This window comes from Olea europaea, unplaced genomic scaffold (assembly GCF_002742605.1).
Source record: "Olea europaea var. sylvestris unplaced genomic scaffold, O_europaea_v1 scaffold769, whole genome shotgun sequence".
In the NCBI taxonomy this organism is placed as follows: Eukaryota; Viridiplantae; Streptophyta; class Magnoliopsida; order Lamiales; family Oleaceae; genus Olea; species Olea europaea.
The window spans coordinates 328,240-352,729 of record NW_019266107.1 but is presented as its reverse complement, the minus strand read 5'-3'; the positions used below and the strand labels follow the sequence as shown (position 1 = coordinate 352,729).

General features: G+C 36.6%; 1 protein-coding gene across 1 annotated transcript in view; it reads left to right on the top strand.

Annotated features, from left to right (window-relative positions):
• The window catches only part of LOC111391244 (serine protease SPPA, chloroplastic-like), a 51,269-nt gene that overhangs the window by 16,195 nt on the left and 10,584 nt on the right, over positions 1 to 24,490 (top strand). The window contains exons 5-6 of the mRNA XM_023016412.1: positions 7,712 to 7,878; positions 8,918 to 8,987. Coding sequence (XP_022872180.1) covers positions 7,712 to 7,878; positions 8,918 to 8,987 — 237 coding nt within the window. The remainder of the gene's footprint in view (positions 1 to 7,711; positions 7,879 to 8,917; positions 8,988 to 24,490) is intronic.

The window sequence follows — 24,490 nt, the reverse complement described above, 5'->3', positions numbered from 1 at the left end:
AGGAGTACTTGTTATTTGGAGTCCAATGTCGGTACTTGATTAAAATGAGGGATCGTCCGCCTTGGTCAGATCATATTCTTGATGACAAGTTGCCATTTGCATTGTTATCAATCGTGGAGTTCAGATATTTGGTTCTTCAAATAGATCGTCCCCCGTGGCTTGACTTGAAGCATTAGGAGTATCAAATTGACTGCAGCCTATACTATCTATCAACTCGACAGGGTCGAGTTTTTCTCCTACCCCGGGAGAGTTGATGAGGACATCGGACGACGTTTACTTATTTTATTTAAGCTTTATTTATTTTCTTGGACTATTATTTAAATTTGGACTTGTATGGGCTCGGGCCCAAGCTCGTTAGGGTTGCTTTACTATTTAAACCTATTTTGCATTATAACTTTCAGTTGATGATGAATGAATAATTATTTTGGTGGCTTATGGCGCATCTCTCCCCTTCTTCTATTGAATTCTTCTTCTATCCCCTCCCTTAATTCCCCATTCTTTCTGAATCTTTCTTCTATTTCTATTAATCATCATATTGGAGCTGCATCAGAAACTACCTAAATTGCAGTAAGTAAATAATTTCTAATTTTCTAATAATACACGCTAATATGGAGTAGCATCCTTGCTGTTTTTATTATTGTTGCTTGAGGTCGTTGCACTCTTTGGAGCAGTATAAGTTTCTTGAATTGGTCGTCAAAAATTTCCTTGAGTACAGGCTGTAGTACTATTCATCTGATTTTCCACTTTCATTGCTAAATTGATTGCATCAGTCATGGTCCAAATCTCTTGGAGAGCAAGTCGATCTTGAATGACTAATTTCAAGCCTCGTATATATCGAGCAATTAATTAAGCTTCAGTTTTAGACAAATTAACTCGAGCATTTAATTGATAGAATTCCTCTATGTATTCATTTACTGTCCTGTTATTTTGTCGACAATTCTGATACTGCTGGTACAAAAATTGTTCATAATCCGAAGGAGAAATCGCCATTGCAGCAAGCGTTTCATGTTGGGCCATGTTTGCACACGTTGCTTTCCTTGTCTTTGATGATTAAATTGAAGTTGTTCCCACCATGCAGAAGCTCCACCTTTTAATTTGTACACTACTAGTTTAACTTGACTTTGTTTCGAAATATTTAAATAGTCGAAAAAAATTTCGATATGGATCCAATCCAAAAAATCTTCAATATTTAATCGATCGTCAAAACTTGGCAAGTCCCTCTTCATCTTAAATTCTTGAACATTTGGACCTCGATGGTTGACCCTTGGTCGACAATTTTCTTCTTCGGATGAGTAGTCGAATCCCCATGGTCGTCTTTCTTGAAAACCTATATCTCTTGGTTGTCGAATAAAATTAAGTCCTCGGTCAAAATTAATACCTCGATCAAAATTTTCTCTCTGGTCAAAATTGAATTGAGGATCAAAATCATTGGCTTGGTCAAAATCTCCACAGCCTCTTTCATTCCCAAAATCGCCATCATCTTCCAATTCTTCGAACCTGATCCGATTTCCTCTTTGCCGTTCCAAATTCCTCACCGCTGCTCTCGGCTAACCATCCCTACCAGTAAGTTCGACGTCACCATCGCCTAGAGCACCTCGCTGACTGTCACCTTCATCTCGCCATCCACCTTTATTTCTTCGTTCATAGAATAGCAAAGGAGCGGTGTTGCGAGGGTCTCTGCGCAAGGTGGTTCTGCCCTGTAGTCCTCCAGTTGGCAGCCAAAATTGATCATCTACAAAGGGGCGGTGTCTCTTTCCCATGCCCGGGTCGACCTGGGGCTAGTCTATAGGGGTAGTCCCTTCCCTGCTACAGCCCAAGGATTTCTTGCATCCAAGTTAGTAACTCCTTCATCTCCGGAGTCTGTATTGTCGACTCTCTGTCCATCTTCCTTCCAGCTTGACTGTTCTGCCACGTATCCATAACTCTTTTCAACTGTCAACGCAGTCAACATCTGCGTGATGTTGCGAAGAGTTTCATCCATCCCTTCTAGTTGCTGCTCAAAATTTTCAAACCTCCATTCGTTGTCAGTGGTTTGTCTGCCACTCGAACCGTTATCAGCCATTAGATTAAGGTGAAATCCTTGCTCTGATACCAATTTTGGTGTGAAAGCATGTTTGAATTCTTGTAATAAGAATTATAATGAAGGAATTATGAAACGATATAGGAATAATCTGCTTCTATTGATTGAATAATGAATAATTGTCTGAAAATTGTACAATGGCTTCTATATTTATAGGCAAACTATTCCTATTCCTAATTGTACTAGGAAATTGAAATAAGGAAACTAGTGAACTAATAAAACTCTAATCTAATTAAAACTCTCAATAAAATAAAAGTCCTAACACAATAAAGCAAAAAAGAAAATAAACTCCTAGAAAATATAAAATACAGTTGTATTAGGAATCCTATTGTAGTTGTACTACATCACTTACATGGCAAACCATCTGGTTCTGCCAAACGGGTCTTATCTAATGAGGACCATCACCCATTTTCTGGATCAGGTAACCAATTCTAGCTCAAACAAGGATGTGATCTCTTATCTATACCATGGGATGAGTATGCTGAGTTCTTAGCTCATAAACAGACCGCTTCTATTTCTATGGCCTCACTCACTTAGTCAAGTACTACAGCTCAATGTGTATTGTCAGCTTCTCACAATCCATGGATTATCGATTCCGGAGCAACTGAACACGTGACTAAGTGTATCATCATATTACTTTTTCCACATATGTCACTCTTGCTAACGGTTCCCAAACTAGTGTTGCAGGCTCGAGCGATGTCCATCTCAGTCCTAATATTGATCTGTCGACTATCTTTCATGTTCCTGGCTTTCCATTTAGTTTATTATTTATTAGTAAAATTTCCACATCTCTTCAGTGTTCGACGACATTTTCTCCTTCCATGTGTGTTTTTCAGGATCTCAAGACGAAAAGGATAATTGGTATGAGGCATGAAGTTGGTGGCTTGTATTACCTGAAGCTTTCACCAGTCTCCCCTATTCGAGCTCTCTAGTCTTTTGTTTTACCCATGTAGTGGCATTGTCGACTTGATCACCCTTCTCTATCTACTTTAAAATGCCAAGTTGTGAGTCTTTGTACTTTGTCATCCCTTGAATGTAAAGCTTGTCAGCTTAGCAAACATCACCGGGTGTCTTTTCCTTTACGGACTAGTAGTCATGTTTCTAGTTTGTTTGAGTTAGTTCACTCCGATGCATGGGGACCAATCAACATATCGTCTAATAAATTTTAGTATTTTATCACTTTTGTAGATGATTATTCTCGTATGACTTGGTTGTTCCTAATGAAAATCGCTCTGAGTTACTTTCTATTTTTTAAGTGTTTCGTACTTTAATCAAAACACAATTTAACAAAAAGATTTGTATTTTGCGTTCAGATAATGCCAAAGAATATCTGTCTACTTTTACATCCTATCTATCTTCTAAAGTCATTACTCATCAAACATCCCGTGTGTATACTCCACAACAAAATTGAGTTGCAGAATGCAAAAATCGTCATTTTTTAGACGTTACTCGTGCTCTTCTTTATCATATGCATGGGCCTAAACATTTTTAAAGTGATGTTGTCCTCACTATTTGCTATCTCATTAATTGTATGCCTTCCTCTGTTTTGGACCCTGCATCTCTTCTCTCTTTTGTTTCTTTCCTCTCAACGATACTCGTAACCTCTCAAGATTTTTAGGTGTGTTTGTTTTATTCATAACTTTTGTCCTGATCATGACATACTTAACTCTCGCTTTATGAAATGTATTATCCTTGGTTATTTAGAAACACAGAAGGGGTATTGTTACTATAATCATCCTCTACGATGCTACTTTGTCAATGTGGATGTCACTTTTGGCGACTCCACTCTCCATTTCTTTGATCATGATATATTTCTCGAATCCACTCAGGATCTCGTTAGCTTACTTGTCCTATATCTCCCAGTTGGTGTTTCTCCAATACCAAACTCATCTTCATCTATTGGACCAAAGTCGTCCCCCTCTCACAGGGAACTACCTCCTCCTTTACAAGTTTATACTTGACGATCTGAGCCACCAACGCCTGTAGCCTCGTTCGTCGCCTTGCTATCTACAGATCCTACACTAGTCATCAGTTCTGACCCGAAGTCATTGTCAATTGCTCTCCTTAAAGATAAATGTACTTGTGCCACTAAACATCCTATCGGCCACTATGTCACTTTTGATTCATTATTGCCATCTTTTTCCGGTTTCACATCCCAACTTTCTAGAATTTTGGTATCTAAAACAGTGATAGAAGCTTTATCTCATCCTAAGTGGCGAAAGGCTATGGAATTGAAAATGGCAACCTTTCATGATAATAAGACTTGGGACCTTGTTCCTTTATCCCTTACATACATTTTGTTGGAAAGTCTATGTTCCAAAGTTCAATCCTGATGGAAAGATAATATCCTTCTTCTCTCCAAGTTTATATGTGACAGTTTTGCTCGATAATTTCTCCTTTGTATTGCCTTTGATTTATAAAATAGTACATAGCTATATATGGAAATTATATAAGGGAAATAATCCCTAATTTTGTGTGCTATACATGGTAATAAAATAAACTAATATCACTAATTTGCCTAATTACCTCTAATGATATGTAACCTATTTCTTAAAAATTCTCAAGTGAAAACGTACTTCTTTTCAGGATTTCAATTTCAGATACATTGTTCATCTTGAGTCAATTAAATAATCCTGACATTTAAGTTGACTTGTTTATTTATTCTCTGCAATATTTTGGTGCTTAGATAACATATGGTTTTGATGTTTTTTATTGAGGTCGTAGATGATATATCTGGACTTTTTTGTTGACGACAAGCATCCTGTGCTAAAACCTCTTCATCTTTCTTCATGTCTATGACATAATTTTGTTGTAGCTCATCTATTTTTAGGTGACTAAGCACTACAAGTTTCTAAAACTGTCACCCGCCTCGCCCGAAAATTTCAAGTAATTTTTAGTTTATGCAAACTGGAATTTCAGAAAGCCTAGGACCATTTGTATCTGGACTTTGTCTGTAGAGCATGGGACCAAGGGTCTTTGTCAAGGAGATCCTACGTGTCTTCTCTGGTTCACCCTTGTGACAAAGGTCATTAGTTTGCTTATGAAGAATGTTTCAAACGAAGGGATGACCGAAGGTTTCTGTGGACTGCCCCTTATTTCGACCTAGAAAATAAACTGGACATAAATATAGGAGAAGAGTATTCTCTCTTTCATTTCCTGCTCTCTCCTTTCAAGCTGAGGCATAGATGTCAGGCATGCATAACTTGGGTAAACAAGTATTGCACTCATTTCTTGCCAAGCCCTTCATGAAGGAATCTACAATCTCATCTCCAGAAATATATATGGCAGGCACAAGTCACCTGAACCCAACTCGTCGGTGATGAAGTACCCATGAGAGTCTGAATATGCATCAGCAGTAATTCTTAATAGGATTTGCAACTTCATTGCTTCTTTGTCATCACAACATGGCTTAAACCTTACTTTTGTCTGGAGGAAGAATTTTCTGATACGACAGTTCTGCATGACAATGAGTGATTCCTATATTTTGCATCTGCAACAGATCAGAGGCAAACACTTTGCTTGGTCATACAACACGATACCACCAAATAATGTGCAATGCTTAGTAGTAGAACTATTATTATCTTTAGAACCTGCCAGGTGAGCATCAATGTATATTCCCAATTGACAAGTTTTAACCTATTTTATAATACTATCTACACTCATAAAGGGTTCTTGGTGAGTGCAACAGGGCCTTGTGGGGGGTGGGGGTGGTCTTTAAGATTGATTGGTAGAGTGGTAATCCAAGATTTGAGTGTTATTCTTCAAGATCCAATATCCATAATTGGAATCGCTAATCCATGGAACCTTGGAAAAAGTCGAAATACGTTTGATTTAATATGTTACTTTTTCTTTCATTAAGTAAAAAAATGATTATTTTGGAAGTATCTCTTACGCGTCAAATTAAGTAACTTTTTCCAACTTTAATCAGTTATAATTATTCATTTTAAAATTCCAGATAAGTGAACTTTTTATGCTTAACCAAGCATGACTTTCCCTCTACCTGAAAATACATTTCTGCTGCCGCTGACCAAACCATAAAATTCCACTCTTTCAGCTTCACTGGAGTAATCTGAAGGGCATGATTTAAGTGGCTGCAGCAGAAGATACATCACCGTTGTTTTTAGAAGACATATCTAACTCATCAGAATATGTTTCTCGTCCTTGACAAATCTGTAATAAGATTTGGGCTTGAGATTAATGAGAGTATACAGATGGCAGAGCTAACGACCTGTGTTTGAAAGTGTAAGATAACAGAGAAATTGTAAGACTGTTTTCTCTTATTTAATTCCAAAAGAGAGTACACGTATATATACAAATATAATTTATCTAATTATGGAAATTAGCTAATTAGGTTCTATAAATCTGTAAATTATACAGCTAAATTATTCTGTAACACTCCCTCTCAAGCTGGAGCGTAGAGATTGATCATGTCTAGCTTGTTACAAAAATACTCAATCCGGTTCGCATTCATTGCCTTTGTGAAGATATCTCCAAGTTGCTCTCCAGTCTTCACATAACCAGTAGAGATTAAATTTTCTTGGATTTTCTCACGAATGGAATGATAGTTAACCTCAATGTATTTAGTTCTTTCATGGTATACTGGATTTGAGGTAATATGAAGGGCAGCTTGATTGTCCCACCAAAGTTTTGTTGGTACTGACGATTTCAATCCAACCTCAGTTAAAAGATGTTGTACCCACAAAATTTCACATGTGGCCTGTGCGATGGCTCTATATTCTGATTCTGCACTAGATCTGGATACGACATTCTACTTCTTGCTCCTCCAAGACACAAGGCTTCCAACAGCAAAGACACAATATCCTGTAGTGGACTGTTATCAATTTTGGATCCAGCCCAATTAGCATCTGCAAAACACTCAATGCAAGTGTGTCCATGATTGCTCTACACTATGCCAATACTAGGAGCTCTTTTCAAGTAACACAGTATCCGTTCCAAGGTTGCCCAACGTTTTACTGTAGGTGTAGGTGCAGACATAAATTGGCTGACAACACTGATCACATGAGCAATATCTGGACGAGTCACTGTGAGATAGTTTAATTTCCCAACTAATCTCCTGTACTTTTCAGGATCATCAGAGAAGTCACCATCATCTATCATCTTTGCCAGCTTATCTGTACAACTCTCTGCCGATTGTTTATGGTCTTGGTGGCCTATATGTTGGAAGATGCTGTGAAGGATTTATGCACGTGAAGGAAAAGATTCTGAGAAGAGACACCGTTTGGTGAATTTAACTTGGTGGTTAGGGATTTAATTTTTTTTACTGAGGCTTTTAGGGCCAGTAGTTTCGATGTAGCATAAAGCTGTCTAAATCTGTGATCAGAGGTGGTGGGGTGGTGGGTGTTTGGAGAATCAAATCGTACAAACTGCCGTATGGCGTGGAAGTATATAGATGTCATTGGTGGAGTGACATTGTCAAATCTTTTAAGTTTATGGTGGAAAATATTGGTTCTGCTATAGCTTGTGTTTAAAGCGGAAAGTAATTATTCGTGTTTTATCTTAAAAAATATAATAGTGGATAAATCTAATTACTATTTCTTATTTGTAATAAAACCTGTCTTTTGTCTAAAATGATCCTTCCATGCTTATGATCTATCCTTCTGATGCTTACAGGAAGTACAGTAGAGTGAGGAAATGGACTCTAGGTTTGACGGGTTACAAAGACAAGATAGCCATAATTAGAGTCTCTGGAGCTATTAGCAGGACACGAGGTTCACTGAGTGTGTCCAGCTCAGGGATTATTGCTGAGAAATTCATTGAGAAAATTCGCAGCGTCAGAGGTATGCAATATCTGTCTATATATGAAATATGTTATTAGTCTATTTTTATGTAAATTTCACGTTAACGTGCCCGGGATTCCTGGATGAACACTACAGAATAATACGCAATTTCCATGCAAAACAACAAAAGAAGAAATAGATTGAGATAAAATATTGATAACTAATCTATAACCTGATAGAAGTTTCTAACTATACTTGTTCCACTAAAAAACTGAGAGAAAATACATTAATCAACTAGAATGAATTGATCTCTGTCAAGCTAAGTCCAAAACATCTAAAGAAGAAATACCTTTGAACATAAACGGAATAAGTTGAAGTTGAATATGTGAATTGTTATTATTATTATTATTATTATTTTTTTCAAGTAATGGACCTGTATAATCAGAACTAATAGGAAAAATGGGAAGAAATAAGAAATATCTTAAACTTGAAAAACAGCTAGAATCAGCCTTTGACCTTCCTATCTATAGGAATTTTGATCCGTCGACGCTGACTCTCATGCGGGAAAATACATATTGTCCATTTCCAGCTTATTTTTATCACCCAGAATGCTCGACTTGGAAGCCTTCCCGTCAAAATATCTGTCAGTTGTCCTTCCCATTAAAATTGCAAATTAAGCCACTATCTAACTTTGGTTTGATGAACCACTTACCAACTTCCACATATTTTGTACGATCAAGTTGGAAAATAACCTGTTTTCGCAATGCAACTTCATTATTCCTTCTCATTTTAACTTTAAGATCATTAAAGAATAATCTTAAGCCAAAGAAGCTTGCATAATCCCCTTTACCATGAACATGAACACTGCCTCATCACCAGAATGAATTATTTGCTTAAAAATGATTTTATCATCTTCTATTTTGCCAGCGAGGACTTCTTGTTCCTCAACCTTTGTATTAAATTCTTGTTTTTATATTTCTAAATTTCTTTTCAATCCAAGGGGAAAGAACACTAAAATATAGCTAAATTGTTTCTTTACCCTTGAATTTTGATCACGTACATTTTTCTAGTCTGGTTGATACTCTTAAGACTTTTGCAGAGTCAAAAGTATATAAGGCTGTTGTCATTCGTATTGATAGTCCTGGAGGGGATGCTCTTGCTTCTGATTTGTAAGTGTTCTTTTTTATTGCATAAAAATATTTGGGACTTGAAAACCTATACAACCACACATTTTATTGTATTCGCAAGTATTTTTCTACTCTGTCTTTTTCTTTCTCATTTTGATGTGTAAGAAGTTCAATATATATTTCAACTAGCCACTAACGCTACATCCAAAAATTGCCTTTCTTTCACTAAGTCCCTCAATTAGTAGTGCTTGTATATTCCAAATCCTTCTTCATCTATATGCTAGAACTTTTCCTCTGACCTTGTACCCAAATTTCCATTATATTATTCAAAAACTATGGAGAAATGACTTTGATGTCTGTATAATGTCAATTGTTCGATAGGCTAAGGTGGCAAGAATCACCTTTTCTCCTAGATTCTGATTTTTCTGGGATGAGGTATAAAAAGGTTGAATTTCATTGCTGAATTTTTCAAACCAATCTGGAAGAACAACTCAAAAGCTTCCATCTAGTTACCCTTCATAATAGCCCAACAATCTTAAAATAAACCCAAATAGAAGCCATCCAAACCCGGAAATATCACTATCACTAATAAACCCTGCACCTTGATTTTCTCTAGTTCATAAGGTGGTATTTAATCATTCCTTCATATCCATAAAAATAGAAAACCATTCAGAGCCTATATTCCCATTTTTACTCTCATAGTTACAGGGTTACATCTCTCGAAATATCTTCAATGCTATCAAGAATCCCTCCCTCCTTTTCCTCTAATTGGCCATTCACATGTTTTGACTTCCCATAGCCTTGATTATGCATTTCCCTCTTTGATCCATCTATTTATTATTTTTCAGTTCCAAGTTGTCGACTGCTTAAAGGTTATAGCTTTCGTGTTCTAGCAATCAAACACTTAGTAAGTTCTTCAGCTAATATACCCTCAGGGTAATTGATCCAAGCTGTCCAACCTAGCTATGATGTGCCTTTTTCAACTCACCTCCAACCTTTTAACTTAGCCCTAAACATAGGGTTTCGTAACAACATGTTTTCAAGCCTAAAATTAGTGACTATGATACATTGACACGGACACGTGTGTCGGATACGTCACCAAAAAGTACTGGCAGAACACGTTATCGACATGTTGATTGAATTATTTAAAATTCTTCATTTATATATTATAAATTTAGTTTTATACTTGTTATTAACTTTCTTATTGAAATCTTTTAACTATGAGTATTTATTTGTTATTTATTAATAACTTTAAGTTAAAAATATATAATATTTCTAATTTAAAAGAAAAATGATTGTAGTAGAGTGTCTCAGAAGTGTTGGTATCGACATGTGTCAAATAGGTGTTGGACACGGACATCCTACGCTAGTTAAATTGTCCGTTCTACAGAGATTAATGGGACTTTGTTTAACAGAAGTGTCTAGAATGATTGGAAAATTACCTGATATTGCCTTCGCTCCGGCCTCCAAACTTATATCCGGATATTTTCTTGTCCCGACCCAAAGTACTCAAAAACCTATACGTCAGACCACATTCTCTCTTAAATTAGAGAAACTAAACCTAGCTTGTCAAATGGGAACTGTCAAATATTTTCATGCTTTAGTTAGCCTAGAACTAGATAACTTTTCATGAACAAAACTCACTACACTACATACACTCCCACCACACCCATCCACACCACCACAAGGACCACATATCACAAGTGGTCATACTAACTTCTAGGACTTCAAAGAATGTATTTTTGTCAAATATTCCAATTAGTATCTAATGCAGAGAGTGATAGAGGAAGAAGACCACAGTAAAAGGGATGACGAAAACTTATATTGAGTCATAACTGAATACAATTATTTATAGGACATAAATAAAATATCAATGATCCTACCTACCAAACTTAAATATATTCTAATCTTCTAAACAAGGAAATAAATATATGTTAACAATAATAGTTTCATAAGATATGGTAGTCAATAATCCTTCAAATCAGCCCTAAATATCTCAGAATTTTCAACACTCCCCCTCAAGCTGGATGATACAAGTTAAATAATCCAAGCTTGTCCACCATTTTCTCAAACAAAGGTTTAATAGTCCCTTGTCAATAAGTCCACAACCTGTCCAGGTGAAGGCACATACATCAAGCATATAGTCCCATTTTCTATCTTCTTTTTGATGAAATGTCTGTCCACCTCTACATGTTTAGTTCTGTCATGATGAACGGGATTATGTGACATTGCAATGGCTACCTTGTTATCACAGTACACTTCCATGGGATTATTCTCCTGGATACCAAGTTCATCTAACAGTAGTTTTGACCACATTATTTTTCAAATTCCATGTGCTAGGGCTCTGAATTTAGCCTCTTCACTACTTCTAGCCACAACTGATTGCTTCTCACTTCTCCAAGTGACTAGATTTCCCCGCACAAAGGTACAATAACCAGTTGTAGATCTTCTGTCCATTAGTGATCATGCCCAATCAGCATCGGTAAATGTTTTAATAGACCTTTCTGAATTCTTTCAGAAGAAAAGTCTAAGTCCAGGAGTCCCTTTTAAATATCTCAAAATTTGATAAACAGCTTCCATATACTCCTCAAATGGGGCATGCATAAATTGACTTACAACACTTACTGCAAAGGCTATGTCAAGTTTGGTGTGTGACAAATAGATGAGTTTACCCATTTGACGCTGATATCTTCCTTTATCAATAGGTGTACTTCCTGAGCAATCCCCTAGTTTGTGATTGGGGTTTTTGTACATCAGCTGGCTTACTTCCTAGCATTTCCATTTCTCTTAAAAGATCTTAGACATACTTTTTCTGTGAGATAGAGATTTCACTCCTGTTCCTAGCAACCTCTAGTCCAAGAAAGTATCGCAAATGACCTAAATCTTTCATTTCGAATTCAGTCAAAATAGCCTTTTTCAATCTCTTCATTTCTTCATAGTTATCACCGTCAGGACTATATCATCTACATAGACTATCAGAATAGTGATTTTACCACCTAAGTATGTGTAGAATAGTGTATGATCAGACTGGCCTGTTTGTATCCTTGTTGACATATAGCTTTCACAAACCTACCAAACCAGGCTCTTGGAGATTGCTTTAGCCCATATAAGGATTTTTCCAGTTTGCAGACCTTTCCTTGGATCTTAGCTTCATCAAACCCAGGGAGAAGCTCCATATATACTTCTTCTTCCAAGTCCCCATTCAAGAAAGCATTTTTTACATCTAGTTCTTGAAGATGCCAGTCTAGATTTGCTGCTAGTGTCAGAAGGGTCCTCACTGTGTTTAATTTTGCAACTGGAACAAATGTTTCCTGATAGTCAACTCCATAGGTTTGTAACTACCAACCTGGCTTTATAGCGTTCCACTGATCCATCTGATTTGTACTTAATAGAAAAAACCATTTGCACTCAACTGTTGACTTATTCTCAGGTTTATTTACAATCTGCCATGTTTTATTTTTATTCAAGGCTGCCATCTCTTCCTAAACTGCTTTTCTCCATTCTGGAATTAACAATGCTTCATGAATAGACTTTGGTATCTCAATTGATGACATATTAGCAATAAGAGCCTAAATTGATCTGGACAGATGACTCTATCCAATGAACTTGGAGATAGGATGTTGTGTACAAGATCTGACCCCTTTTCTGAATGCTACAGGAACATCCAAATCATTAGTAGATTCAATTTGTTTGGTAGAGGGATTACCAGAATTCAAAAAAGATTCATGGTTCTGCGATCGAACTAAGAGGGGTTCTACCGTTTCAGGATTTTTTCTCCTTGAATAAACATGTAGCTCTAGTTGTCTTGCAAGTTGTTGTTCTCCCCCTGTCATTAAACTTGGTTGTACAAAGGGATCAACATGTTGTCGATTAGAAAGTAGAGATAGATTAGTGGATGGAGAGTGTTCTAAGACATCATCAGTGGGAATTGGGACATCTTGAGTAGGTGACACAAGTGACTGTGGTGTAATTTCCCAAAAATTTCCATCATAATTATCATTGTTATTGAGTTCCTCTCCCTGAGGGGATTTTTAGGAAAAATAAGGAAGGGATTCAAAGAACGTGACGCCCATAGATATGTATAAACTAATATGAGAAATAAAGTTCTATATTGCCATAATTTTGTAAGTTTACAATGTTCACTTAAATAGAAGTACAAGGGAGCTAATCTAGGAAATTAACAACTGTGTACAAGGGAGCTAATCTAGGAAATTAACAACTGTGTACAAGGGAGCTAATCTAGGAAATTAACAACTGTGTACAAGGGAGCTAATCTAGGAAATTAACAACTGTGTACAAGGGAGCTAATCTAGGAAATTAACAACTGTATAAAATAAAATCATCCTTACTAATTTTCTTGATTCTATCTTTGACTCAATCTCCTATATTTACACCACTATCACCTTAATATTCGGTATAAATGATAATGAATATTCTCCTTTCCAACACTTCCCCTCAGGCTGGCTTATAGATGTCTTCCATTGCTAGCTTGCTTATGAGAAGTTCAAACTGCCTCTTGTGTAGTCCTTTAGTAAGTATGTCAACTCTTTGTTGAGTAGTTGGTACAAAAGGGACACGGATTAGGCCACTCTCAATTTTCTCCTTGATGAAGTGTTTATCGACTTCTATGTGCTTCGTTCTATCATGTAGAACCGGATTATGAGCAATCGAAATAGCAGCCTTGTTGTCACAGTAAACTTTTATGGGAAGTGCAACCGAGATCCTCAAGTCTTTTAGCAACCTCTTGATCCACATCATCTCACAAATTCCATGTGCAAGGGATTTGAACTCAGCCTCAGCACTACTTCGTGCTACAACGTTTTATTTTTTACTTCGTCATGTGACTAGATTTCCTCCAACAAAAGTGCAATATCCTGAAGTTGACCGTCTGTCAATAGTGCTTCCTGCCCAATCAGCATCCGTATAGGCTTCAACCTGTAGATTATCACGTTTTCTAAACATCAGACCTCTTCCAGGTGTTCCCTTTAGATATCTCAATATTCTGTAGGCTACATCAAAGTGTTCATTTCCTGGTGAATGCATAAACTGGCTCACCAGGCTTACAGCGAATGCTATGTCAGGACGAGTGTGGGATAGGTAGATTAATCTCCCTACCAATCGCTGAATTTCTCTCTTTCAATCACATCTTCAGGCTTAGCGGGATTAAGTTTTAGGTTGGTCTCAACAGGTGTCTCAGCAGCTTTACATCCTAAAAGTCCTGTTTCACCAAGTAAATCAAGAATGTACTTCCTTTGGTTTACGAAGATTCCTTCTTTCGATCTTGCAAATTCCATGCCAAGAAAGTATTTCAAAGCCCCCAGGTCTTTAATTTCAAAGTCTTCTGCCAATTTTCTCTTCAACCTTGCTAGTTTTTCAATGTCATCACTTGTTAGAATTATGTCATCCACATACACAATTAGGACTACAAATTTTCCCTTTGTTGAATGTTTGTAAAACATGGTATGGTCCGCTTGGCTTTGATGATAGTCATAGCTTTTCACAACCTTTCCAAAATGTTGAAACCACGCTCTTGGAGACTGTTTGAGGCCATATAGAGACCTCTTTAGTTTGCAAACTTTATCTTGACCAAAAAGCTTTTCAAATCCTGGCGGTAGACACATAAATACCTCTTCTTCCAAATTGCCATTGAGGAAGGCATTCTTCACGTCTAACTGGTATAAAGGCCAATTGGAATTAACTGCAAGAGACAATAACACACGAATAGAGTTAATTTTGGCTAACGAGGCAAATGTCTCTTGGTAATCAATACCATGTGTTTGAGTAAACCCCTTAGCCACAAGTCTCGCTTTGTATCTCTCTACACTTCCATCAGCTTTGCAGTTTACTGTAAAAAGTCATTTGCACCCAACTATTTTTTTGTCTTTAGGTAAATTTACAATCTCCCATGTACCACTTTTCTTTAGAGCATTCATCTCTTCCATCACTGCTGATTTCCAATCCGAATTATCAAGTGCTTCCTGAATGTTTCTCGGAACAAACAAGTTAGAGATCTTGGATATAAACGCTTTATGACTTTGAGAAAGTTTTGCATAGGATAAGTATTTGGACATTGGTTGATTAGTACAAGAACGAGTACCTTTCCTAACAGCTATAGGAATGTCAAGATCACAAGGATCTTGTGTAAGAGATTCGTGAGAAACGGAAACATTAGTGGGCAGAATGGAAGTGCTATTAGGTTGGGAAGAGTTTATAGTGTCTGAAGTGCTTACAGATTTATTACCTGGGGCATCTGATTGAGTTTGCACTAAGGGTATAGACGGTTCTCTACTATTTCGATGATTCTTTTTCCTAGAATAAACAATAAGCTTGGAGTTATGTCTCTTAGGAATAGTCTGTAGTAATTCTCCCCCTTTCGTAGACTCAACAATGCCCGGCAAAGTAGTATTAGGAATACTTATATCCCTTTCATCAGCAAGAAAATGAGTTTCAAAATCCACAATTTTAGGCAAAGAAGTAGGAATAATGTCCCAAAAATTTTCTTTATCACTTTGTTTCTCCCCCTGAAGAAAGTTTTTCTGAAAATAAGGTTGATATTCAAGGAAAGAAACATCCATAGTAACGAAGATTTTTCTGGTTTTTGGGTTAAAACATTTGTACCCCTTTTTATTTGGAGCATAACCTATAAAGACATATTTTTCAACCCTCGGATCAAGCTTTGACTGACCCTTACTAGATAAGTGAACATATGCGGTACAGCCAAAGACTTTTAGGGGCAGATTAGATTGAATACGAATCTCAAGAAAAAAGTTTTTTAGGCACTCAATAGGGGTACTATAGTTGAGAACATGAGTAGGCATCCTATTAATTAAATAAGATGAAGTTAAAACAACTTCACCCCAAAGATATTTAGGAACATTCATCGAAAACATAATGGCACGTGAGACTTCAAGTAAATGTTTGTTTTTTCTTTCAGCAATACCATTTTGCTGAGGTGTGTCAACACAGGTACATTGGTGATGAATACCTTTTTCTCTTAAAAAATTTCCCAAGGGCCCTTTTAAATGCTCAGTGCCATTATTAGTACGAAGAATTCCAATTTTAGTTTGAAATTGGGTTTCAACCATGGTATAAAAGTTTTTGAACAAATTCTCAACTTCAGATTTTTCACTCATTAAATAAATCCAACATAAACAAGTATGATCATCAATAAAAGTCACATACCATTTTTTTCCAGAAAAGGTATTGATCCTCGAGGGACCCCATACATCACTATTCTCCCCCTGAAGAAAGTTTTTCTGAAAATAAGGTTGATATTCAAGGAAAGAAACATCCATAGTAACGAAGATTTTTCTGGTTTTTGGGTTAAAACATTTGTACCCCTTTTTATTTGGAGCATAACCTATAAAGACATATTTTTCAACCCTCGGATCAAGCTTTGACTGACCCTTACTAGATAAGTGAACATATGCGGTACAGCCAAAGACTTTTAGGGGCAGATTAGATTGAATACGAATCTCAAGAAAAAAGTTTTTTAGGCACTCAATAGGGGTACTATAGCTGAGAACATGAGTAGGCATCCTATCAATTAAATAAGATGAAATTAAAACAGCTTCACCCCAAAGATATTTAGGAACATTCATCGAAAACATAATGGCACGTGAGACTTCAAGTAAATGTTTGTTTTTTCTTTCAGCAATACCATTTTGCTGAGGTGTGTCAACACAGGTACATTGGTGATGAATACCTTTTTCTCTTAAAAAATTTCCCAAGGGCCCTTTTAAATGCTCAGTGCCATTATTAGTACGAAGAATTCCAATTTTAGTTTGAAATTGGGTTTCAACCATGGTATAAAAGTTTTTGAACAAATTCTCAACTTCAGATTTTTCACTCATTAAATAAATCCAACATAAACGAGTACGATCATCAATAAAAGTCACAAACCATTTTTTTCCAGAAAAGGTATTGATCCTCGAGGGCCATACATCACTATGAACCAAATAAAATGGTCTTGAAGCTTGATACGATATTGAAGGATAAATAGTTTTATGACTTTGATAACATGCAGTTTTCACAATGAAATTTAGAACAATCAACACTACAAAATAACATAGGAAACAATTTTTTAAGGTAGGGAAAACTAGGATGCCCAAGTCTATAGTGCCATAGCATTATTTGATCTTTGACAGGGATTGAACTGATAATACTTAGGCCTTGAGCTTTTTTATTCTTAGAATCTTCATCTTCTAAATAATAGAGACCATCTATCATCTTAGCACTCCCAATCGTCTTCCCCGAGCTCTGGTCCTGAAACACACAATGGGATTCAAAGAAGGTGACACAACAATTAGAATCTCTTGTTAATTTACTGACTGATAGGAGATTACATGCAAGTTCCGGTACATGGAGAACCAATTTAAGCGATAAAGTTTTAGATAAATTTATCAAACCTTTGCCAGCAATGGGAGAAAAGGAGCCATCTGCTGTACGAATTTCATCATGACCAGAACAAGGAATATAAGTATGAGACAAATGAGAAAAACTTGTTATGTGATCAGAAGCTCCTGAATCAATAATCCAAGGAGCAAAATGTGAAATACATGAGAGGGAATTTGATTGACTACCTGTTTGAGCAAGGGAAGCATTAGGAGTACCCAACAATTCGGGGTTAGATTTCAGCAGTTTAAGTATATGAACTTCAGCTTCATGTGCAGTGGATGAACGGTTAGAAGTCGTCCATGGTGAGCGGTTAGATGCCATCGATGGTGGGTGATTAAACCTCCCTTCATGTTTTCCTTTCCAGTTTGCTGGTTTACCATGGATCTTCCAGCAAGTGTCACGGGAATGGCCTGATTTGTTGCAATGATCACACCACGGACGAGGCTTCTCATCAGTCTTCCTCAGATTGGTTCGACCAGCAGCAAGGGCAGAGCTTTCAATGGTATTGATAATTGTTTTCTTACCAAGCATGACAAGTCGGCGACTTTCCTCACGACGAACTTCAAAGAAAACTTCCCCAATTGATGGTAGAGGTTGTTTGCCAAATATCCTTCCTCTGACCTCATCAAACTCAATGTTAAGTCCAATGAGGAATTTAAAAATACGGTTGTCCTCCACTATCATCTTATAGTGGTTACCATCATCAGGGGATTTCCACTCATAATCAGTGAATAAGTCTAAATCTTGCCATAGGCGTTTCAGAGAATTAAAGTACTTGGTGACGCTGTTCTCACCTTGGTGGATTTCTCCAAGTTTCATCATCAATTCACACTTGGGACTGATTTCCCAATTCTGAATACATTTGGATGATGTTGTCCCAAAGCTCCTTAGCAGTGTCATAGCACATATAGTTGGAGCTGATATCTTCATCTATAGAATTGACCAACCAAGTCATCACCATAGAGTTCTCAGCATCCCAAGTGGGATGAGTTGGATCCTCAAGGGCACACTCCTTCTTCTCTCCCGTCAGGTAGCCAATTTTGCCTCTTCCACGGATGTGCATACGCACTGACTGGGACCAGCGAAGGAAATTTTCTCCATTCAGGCGTATTGAAGTAATCTGGACAGAATGGGAATTTGGAGGGGAAACCTGTGACCTGTTGATGGAGGCCTCAGTTTCGAAAGTTTTCTGTTGGTTTATGGTGGTGTTTGGGGACTCGGAACCAATATCAGACATGGTGGTAGACGGCTAGGATTTTCTTTTCTTGTTCAATAGATCTGGAGCTCTGATACCATATAAACTAATATGAGAAAGAAAGTTATGTATTGCCGTAATTTTGTAAGTTTACAATGTTCACTTAAATAGAAGTACAAAGGAGCTAATCTAGGAAATTAACAACTGTGTACAAGGGAGCTAATCTAGGAAATTAACAACTGTATAAAATCAAATCATAATCAAATCATCCTTACTAATTTTCTTGATTCTATCTTTGACTCAATCTCCTATATTTACACTCCTGTCACCTTGATATTCGGTATAAATGATAATGAATATTCTCCTTTCCAACAATATGTAATATTTTCGAGTAATCGGAGAGTAACATTTGTAACCTTTTTGAGTTGGAGAGTAGCCTAAGAATACGCATTTTCGAGATTTAGGGTCCAACTTAGTACGTTCATGATCATGGATATGAGTGAATGGAGTGAATGCAGTAGAACCAAACACTTTCAGGGGTATAGAAAGTACAAGTCGGATATGTGGGTAGACATTTGACAAAACGGTTTGTGGGGTTGTGTAGTTATGTATCCGGGTAGGCATTCTGTTGATAAGGTAACATGCAATAAGGACTGCATCTCCCCAAAAATGTTTTGGAACCTTACTGGTAAACATAAGTGCTCTAACAGTTTCAAGTAAGTGGTGGTTTTTTCTTTCGGCAATACCGTTTTGTTAGGGAGTGTTTACACATGAGCTTTGATGTATAATACCTTTTTCAGTGAGAAAGTTTCCCAAGACATGATTGAAGTATTCCCGACCATTATCAATTCGAAAATTTTTTATCCTTGTATCAAACTGGGTTTGAATCATAGAGTAAATTTTTTAAAGGTTTGTGTAGTTTCAAACTTATCTTTTAATAGATAAATCCAACATACCCTTGTATAATCATCAGTAAAAGTTATGAACCAGCGTTGTCTGTAATGCTCTTAGTCCTGGAAGGGCCCAATAAGTCACTACGTATTAAAGCGAACGTAGATGATGATTTATAATCATGAGAGGGAAATGAAGAACGAGAATGTTTGCTAGTTGACACATCACAGTGATAATTATCTTTATTGCGAAACAAGAATGGAAATACATGCTTAAGATATGAAAAACTAGGATGACCTAAATGATGATGCCACAGCATTACTTCTTGTTCTCTAGGGATGGGTTCACACCTTGTAGTTTGAGCTTGTTTATTCGAGTAGTGTCTCCAGACAATAGTATAGCCCCCCATGTTCTTCAGCATTGCCAATCCTCTTCCACAAAGTCAGGTCCTGAAACAAATACAGTAACTCAGTAAAGTTCACACTACAATGCAAATCCTTAGTTAATTTGCTAATAGAAAGCAAATTGCACGAAAATTTTGGAACATGTAAAACAAATTTTAATTCTAAAGATGGATTTAGTCTAATAGTTCCAATTGTAGCGATTGGGTAGAGCGATCCATTTGCTATTTTTACCAAAGTTGTACAAAACTCCCGAACCGAACCCAACGGTTCTTCTCAAGTTAAATACCCGTTCGGGTATTTGAATCAAGAACCGACGAGTATGGTTCGGTTCTCGGTTCTAGGCCAAGACCCGAAGAACCGAATAAGAACCGAATCTCCGTAATTTTTTCAATTAATTTATTATAAATAAGTAAAATTATTTTATTATTTCTAAATAAATTCGTTAACTGGTTAATTTAGTTCAAACTACAAAATATAATTTTCCTATTTCTAATTTTCAGTTCAAAATCAACTTAATCAAATTGACCTCAATTTTATCCAAATCTGTTATTTTACTGTAGTGTCGTTTCTATCGAATAAAATTGAATTAAAGCTCTACAACATCTCTCTTAATTATTTTAAGCTCGCTATCTTTTTCTTTCTGTGATTTTAATAATCAAATTTATGAAGAATTCAGCAAAGAGAAACGTGAAACACATAAAATTAAACTACGTTATTTTGTAAAAACTAATATTGAACATATCATTAATTAACTTAAAGTAACCTTGTATATATTAAAAAATTTAATTATAATACGGAACCGAATCGAATCGAATGGAACCGAACCCGAACAATTCCGTAATTAAATTTGGACCCGACTGTTCCACTTACTAAATACCCGAAAATAACCGAACCGGACCATGTCCAGCCCTAATTTTTACTTTAAAATTTCCTGGGCATGGTGAGTAAGAATGAAATAATTTTCCACAGCCTGTCAGGAGCTAATCTAGGAAATTAACAACTGTATAAAATCAAATCATAATCAAATCATCCTTACTAATTTTCTTGATTCTATCTTTGACTCAATCTCCTATATTTACACTCCTGTCACCTTGATATTCGGTATAAATGATAATGAATATTCTCCTTTCCAACAATATGTAATATTTTCGAGTAATCGGAGAGTAACATTTGTAACCTTTTTGAGTTGGAGAGTAGCCTAAGAATACACATTTTTGAGATTTAGGGTCCAACTTGGTACGTTCATGATCATGGATATGCCTGAATGCAGTACAATCGAACACTTTCAGGGGTATAGAAAGTACAAGTCGGATATGTGGGTAGACATTTGACAAAACGGTTAGTGGGGTTGTGTAGTTATGTATCCGGGTAGGCATTCTGTTGATAAGGTAACATGCAATAAGGACTGCATCTCCCCAAAAATGTTTTGGAACCTTACTGGTAAACATAAGTGCTCTAACAGTTTCAAGTAAGTGGTGGTTTTTTCTTTCGGCAATACCGTTTTGTTAGGGAGTGTTTACACATGAGCTTTGATGTATAATACCTTTTTCAGTGAGAAAGTTTCCCAAGACATGATTGAAGTATTCCCGACCATTATCAATTCGAAAATTTTTTATCCTTGTATCAAACTGGGTTTGAATCATAGAGTAAATTTTTTTAAAGGTTTGTGTAGTTTCAAACTTATCTTTTAATAGATAAATCCAACATACCCTTGTATAATCATCAGTAAAAGTTATGAACCAGCGTTGTCTGTAATGCTCTTAGTCCTGGAAGGGCCCAATAAGTCACTACGTATTAAAGCGAACGTAGATGATGATTTATAATCATGAGAGGGAAATGAAGAACGAGAATGTTTGCTAGTTAACACATCACAGTGATAATTATCTTTATTGCGAAACAAGAATGGAAATACATGCTTAAGATATGAAAAACTAGGATGACCTAAATGATGATGCCACAGCATTACTTCTTGTTCTCTAGGGATGGGTTCACACCTTGTAGTTTGAGCTTGTTTATTCGAGTAGTGTCTCCAGACAATAGTATAGCCCCCCATGTTCTTCAGCATTGCCAATCCTCTTCCACAAAGTCAGGTCCTGAAACAAATACAGTAACTCAGTAAAGTTCACACTACAATGCAAATCCTTAGTTAATTTGCTAATAGAAAGCAAATTGCACGAAAATTTTGGAACATGTAAAACAAATTTTAATTCTAAAATATATGTTAACAATAATAGTTTCATAAGATATGGTAGTCAATAATCCTTCAAATTAGCACCAAACATCTTGGAAACTTCAGCAGTGTCATTGAGCCCTGTTAAACACTAGGAGCACAGTCAAGAATCTATATTTATTTGTTCAAAAATTATCCTATATAAACAGAAAAACAGAATCATCTGTGTAGTTCGCGATCCATTTGCTATTTTTACCAAAGTTGTACAAAACTCCCGAACCGAACCCAACGGTTCTTCTCAAGTTAAATACCCGTTCGGGTATTTGAATCAAGAACCGACGAGTATGGTTCGGTTCTCGGTTCTAGGCCAAGACCCGAAGAACCGAATAAGAACCGAATCTCCGTAATTTTTTCAATTAATTTATTATAAATAAGTAAAATTATTTTATTTTTTCTAAATAAATTCGTTAACTGGTTAATTTAGTTCAAACTACAAAATATGATTTTCCTATTTCTAATTTTCAGTTCAAAATCAACTTAATCAAATTGACCTCAATTTTATCCAAATCTGTTATTTTACTGTAGTGTCGTTTCTATCGAATAAAATTGAATTAAAGCTCTACAACATCTCTCTTAATTATTTTAAGCTCGCTATCTTTTTCTTTCTGTGATTTTAATAATCAAATTTATGAAGAATTCAGCAAAGAGAAACGTGAAACACATAAAATTAAACTACGTTATTTTGTAAAAACTAATATTGAACATATCATTAATTAACTTAAAGTAACCTTGTATATATTAAAAAATTTAATTATAATACGGAACCGAATCGAATCGAATGGAACCGAACCCGAACAATTCCGTAATTAAATTTGGACCCGACTGTTCCACTTACTAAATACCCGAAAATAACCGAACCGGACCATGTCCAGCCCTAATTTTTACTTTAAAATTTCCTGGGCATGGTGAGTAAGAATGAAATAATTTTCCACAGCCTGTCATATGGTCTGTAGCTCCCGAGTCAATAACCCAATGTTCAGTACTCTGCCTGCTCATCAATGCTGAAATATAATTACCTTTTTCAGCCAACAGACTGGAGGATGGTGCTGTACTGGATTTTGGAGTGATTAGCTAATACAGTTGCTCAAGTTGGGCTTTGGTGAGGGAGAGCGAAACGTTCTCGGCTTGAATAGTGGGAGGTTCAGCAACACTCTGGAAACTTGAAGTATTACGCATCTGATGCTCCTCGCGTTGAGTCTGAATCTGCCTTCCATCATTACGGGTTACCTGTTTCTAGTTCGGTTGTCTACCATGTAAAACCCAACATCTATCTATAGAATGGTTTCTTCTCTTACAATGATCTCGCCATGAATTATTTCTCATGTGCGTCTTAAGTGTATCCAATCTGCGTGCAGCTAGTGCCGAGTTTTCCACGGTAAGTTGTCTAGAGTCCCCAAGCATAACCCGTCTTCTACTTGCTTCACGTCGTACCCGTACCTCAACGAAAATTTCATCAATTGCTAGAGAAGGCTTTATACCCAGTAATCTACCTCTCACTTCATCCAATTCAGGTACTAGGTCAGCCAAGAAATCATAAACTCTCTCTTTCTCCACCTGTTTTCTGTATTTTTCAGCGTCCTTAGGTGTGTCCCAATCAATCTGGACAAACTTATCTATTTCTCGCCATAGCCTTTATAATGTATTGTAATATTGGGTGACATCCAGCTCCCCTTGGCGTAAATTTCTGGCCTTATTTCGAAGTTCAAATAGCTGGGCAGAATTCTTCAGGTCAGAGAAGGCAACATTGAGGGCATCCCAAAGTTCCTTTGCTGTAGAGTAATATAAGTATGGTTCCTTAATATCATCTTCAATTGAGTTAACTATCCAGGCCATCACCATAGAATTTTGTGTATCCCAGGTTGTATATGTTGGATCATTTTCAGCTAGCTTAACCGTGGTTCCAGACTTCAGTCACATAACCAAGTCGTCCACAGCCACGGATTACCATCAGTGTAGATCTGGACCATTGAAGGAAATTATTTCCATTTTGCCAAGTGGTAGTAATCTGAAGAGAAGAGTTTTCAAAGAGAGTGGTCATAGGATTCTGAGTAGGTATAATGGGTGCACTCGTAGGGAACGATTCAGCAGTCCCAGTTGAGACCCTGAATCCTCGGCCCTGTGTGCACCAGTCATGGCCATTTTGTCCATTCCACCTGCTCAAATATCCCTTAGCTCTGATACCATAATGCAGAGAGTGATAGAGGAAGAAGACCACAGTAAAAGGGATGAAGAAAACTTTTATTAAGTCTTAACCGAGTACAATTATTTATGGGACAGAAATAAAATATCAATGATCCTACCTACCAAACTTAAATATATTCTAATCTTCTAAACAAGGAAATAAAATATATGTTAACAATAATAGTTTCATAAGATATGGTAGTCAATAATCCTTCAAATTAGCACCAAACATCTTGGAAACTTCAGC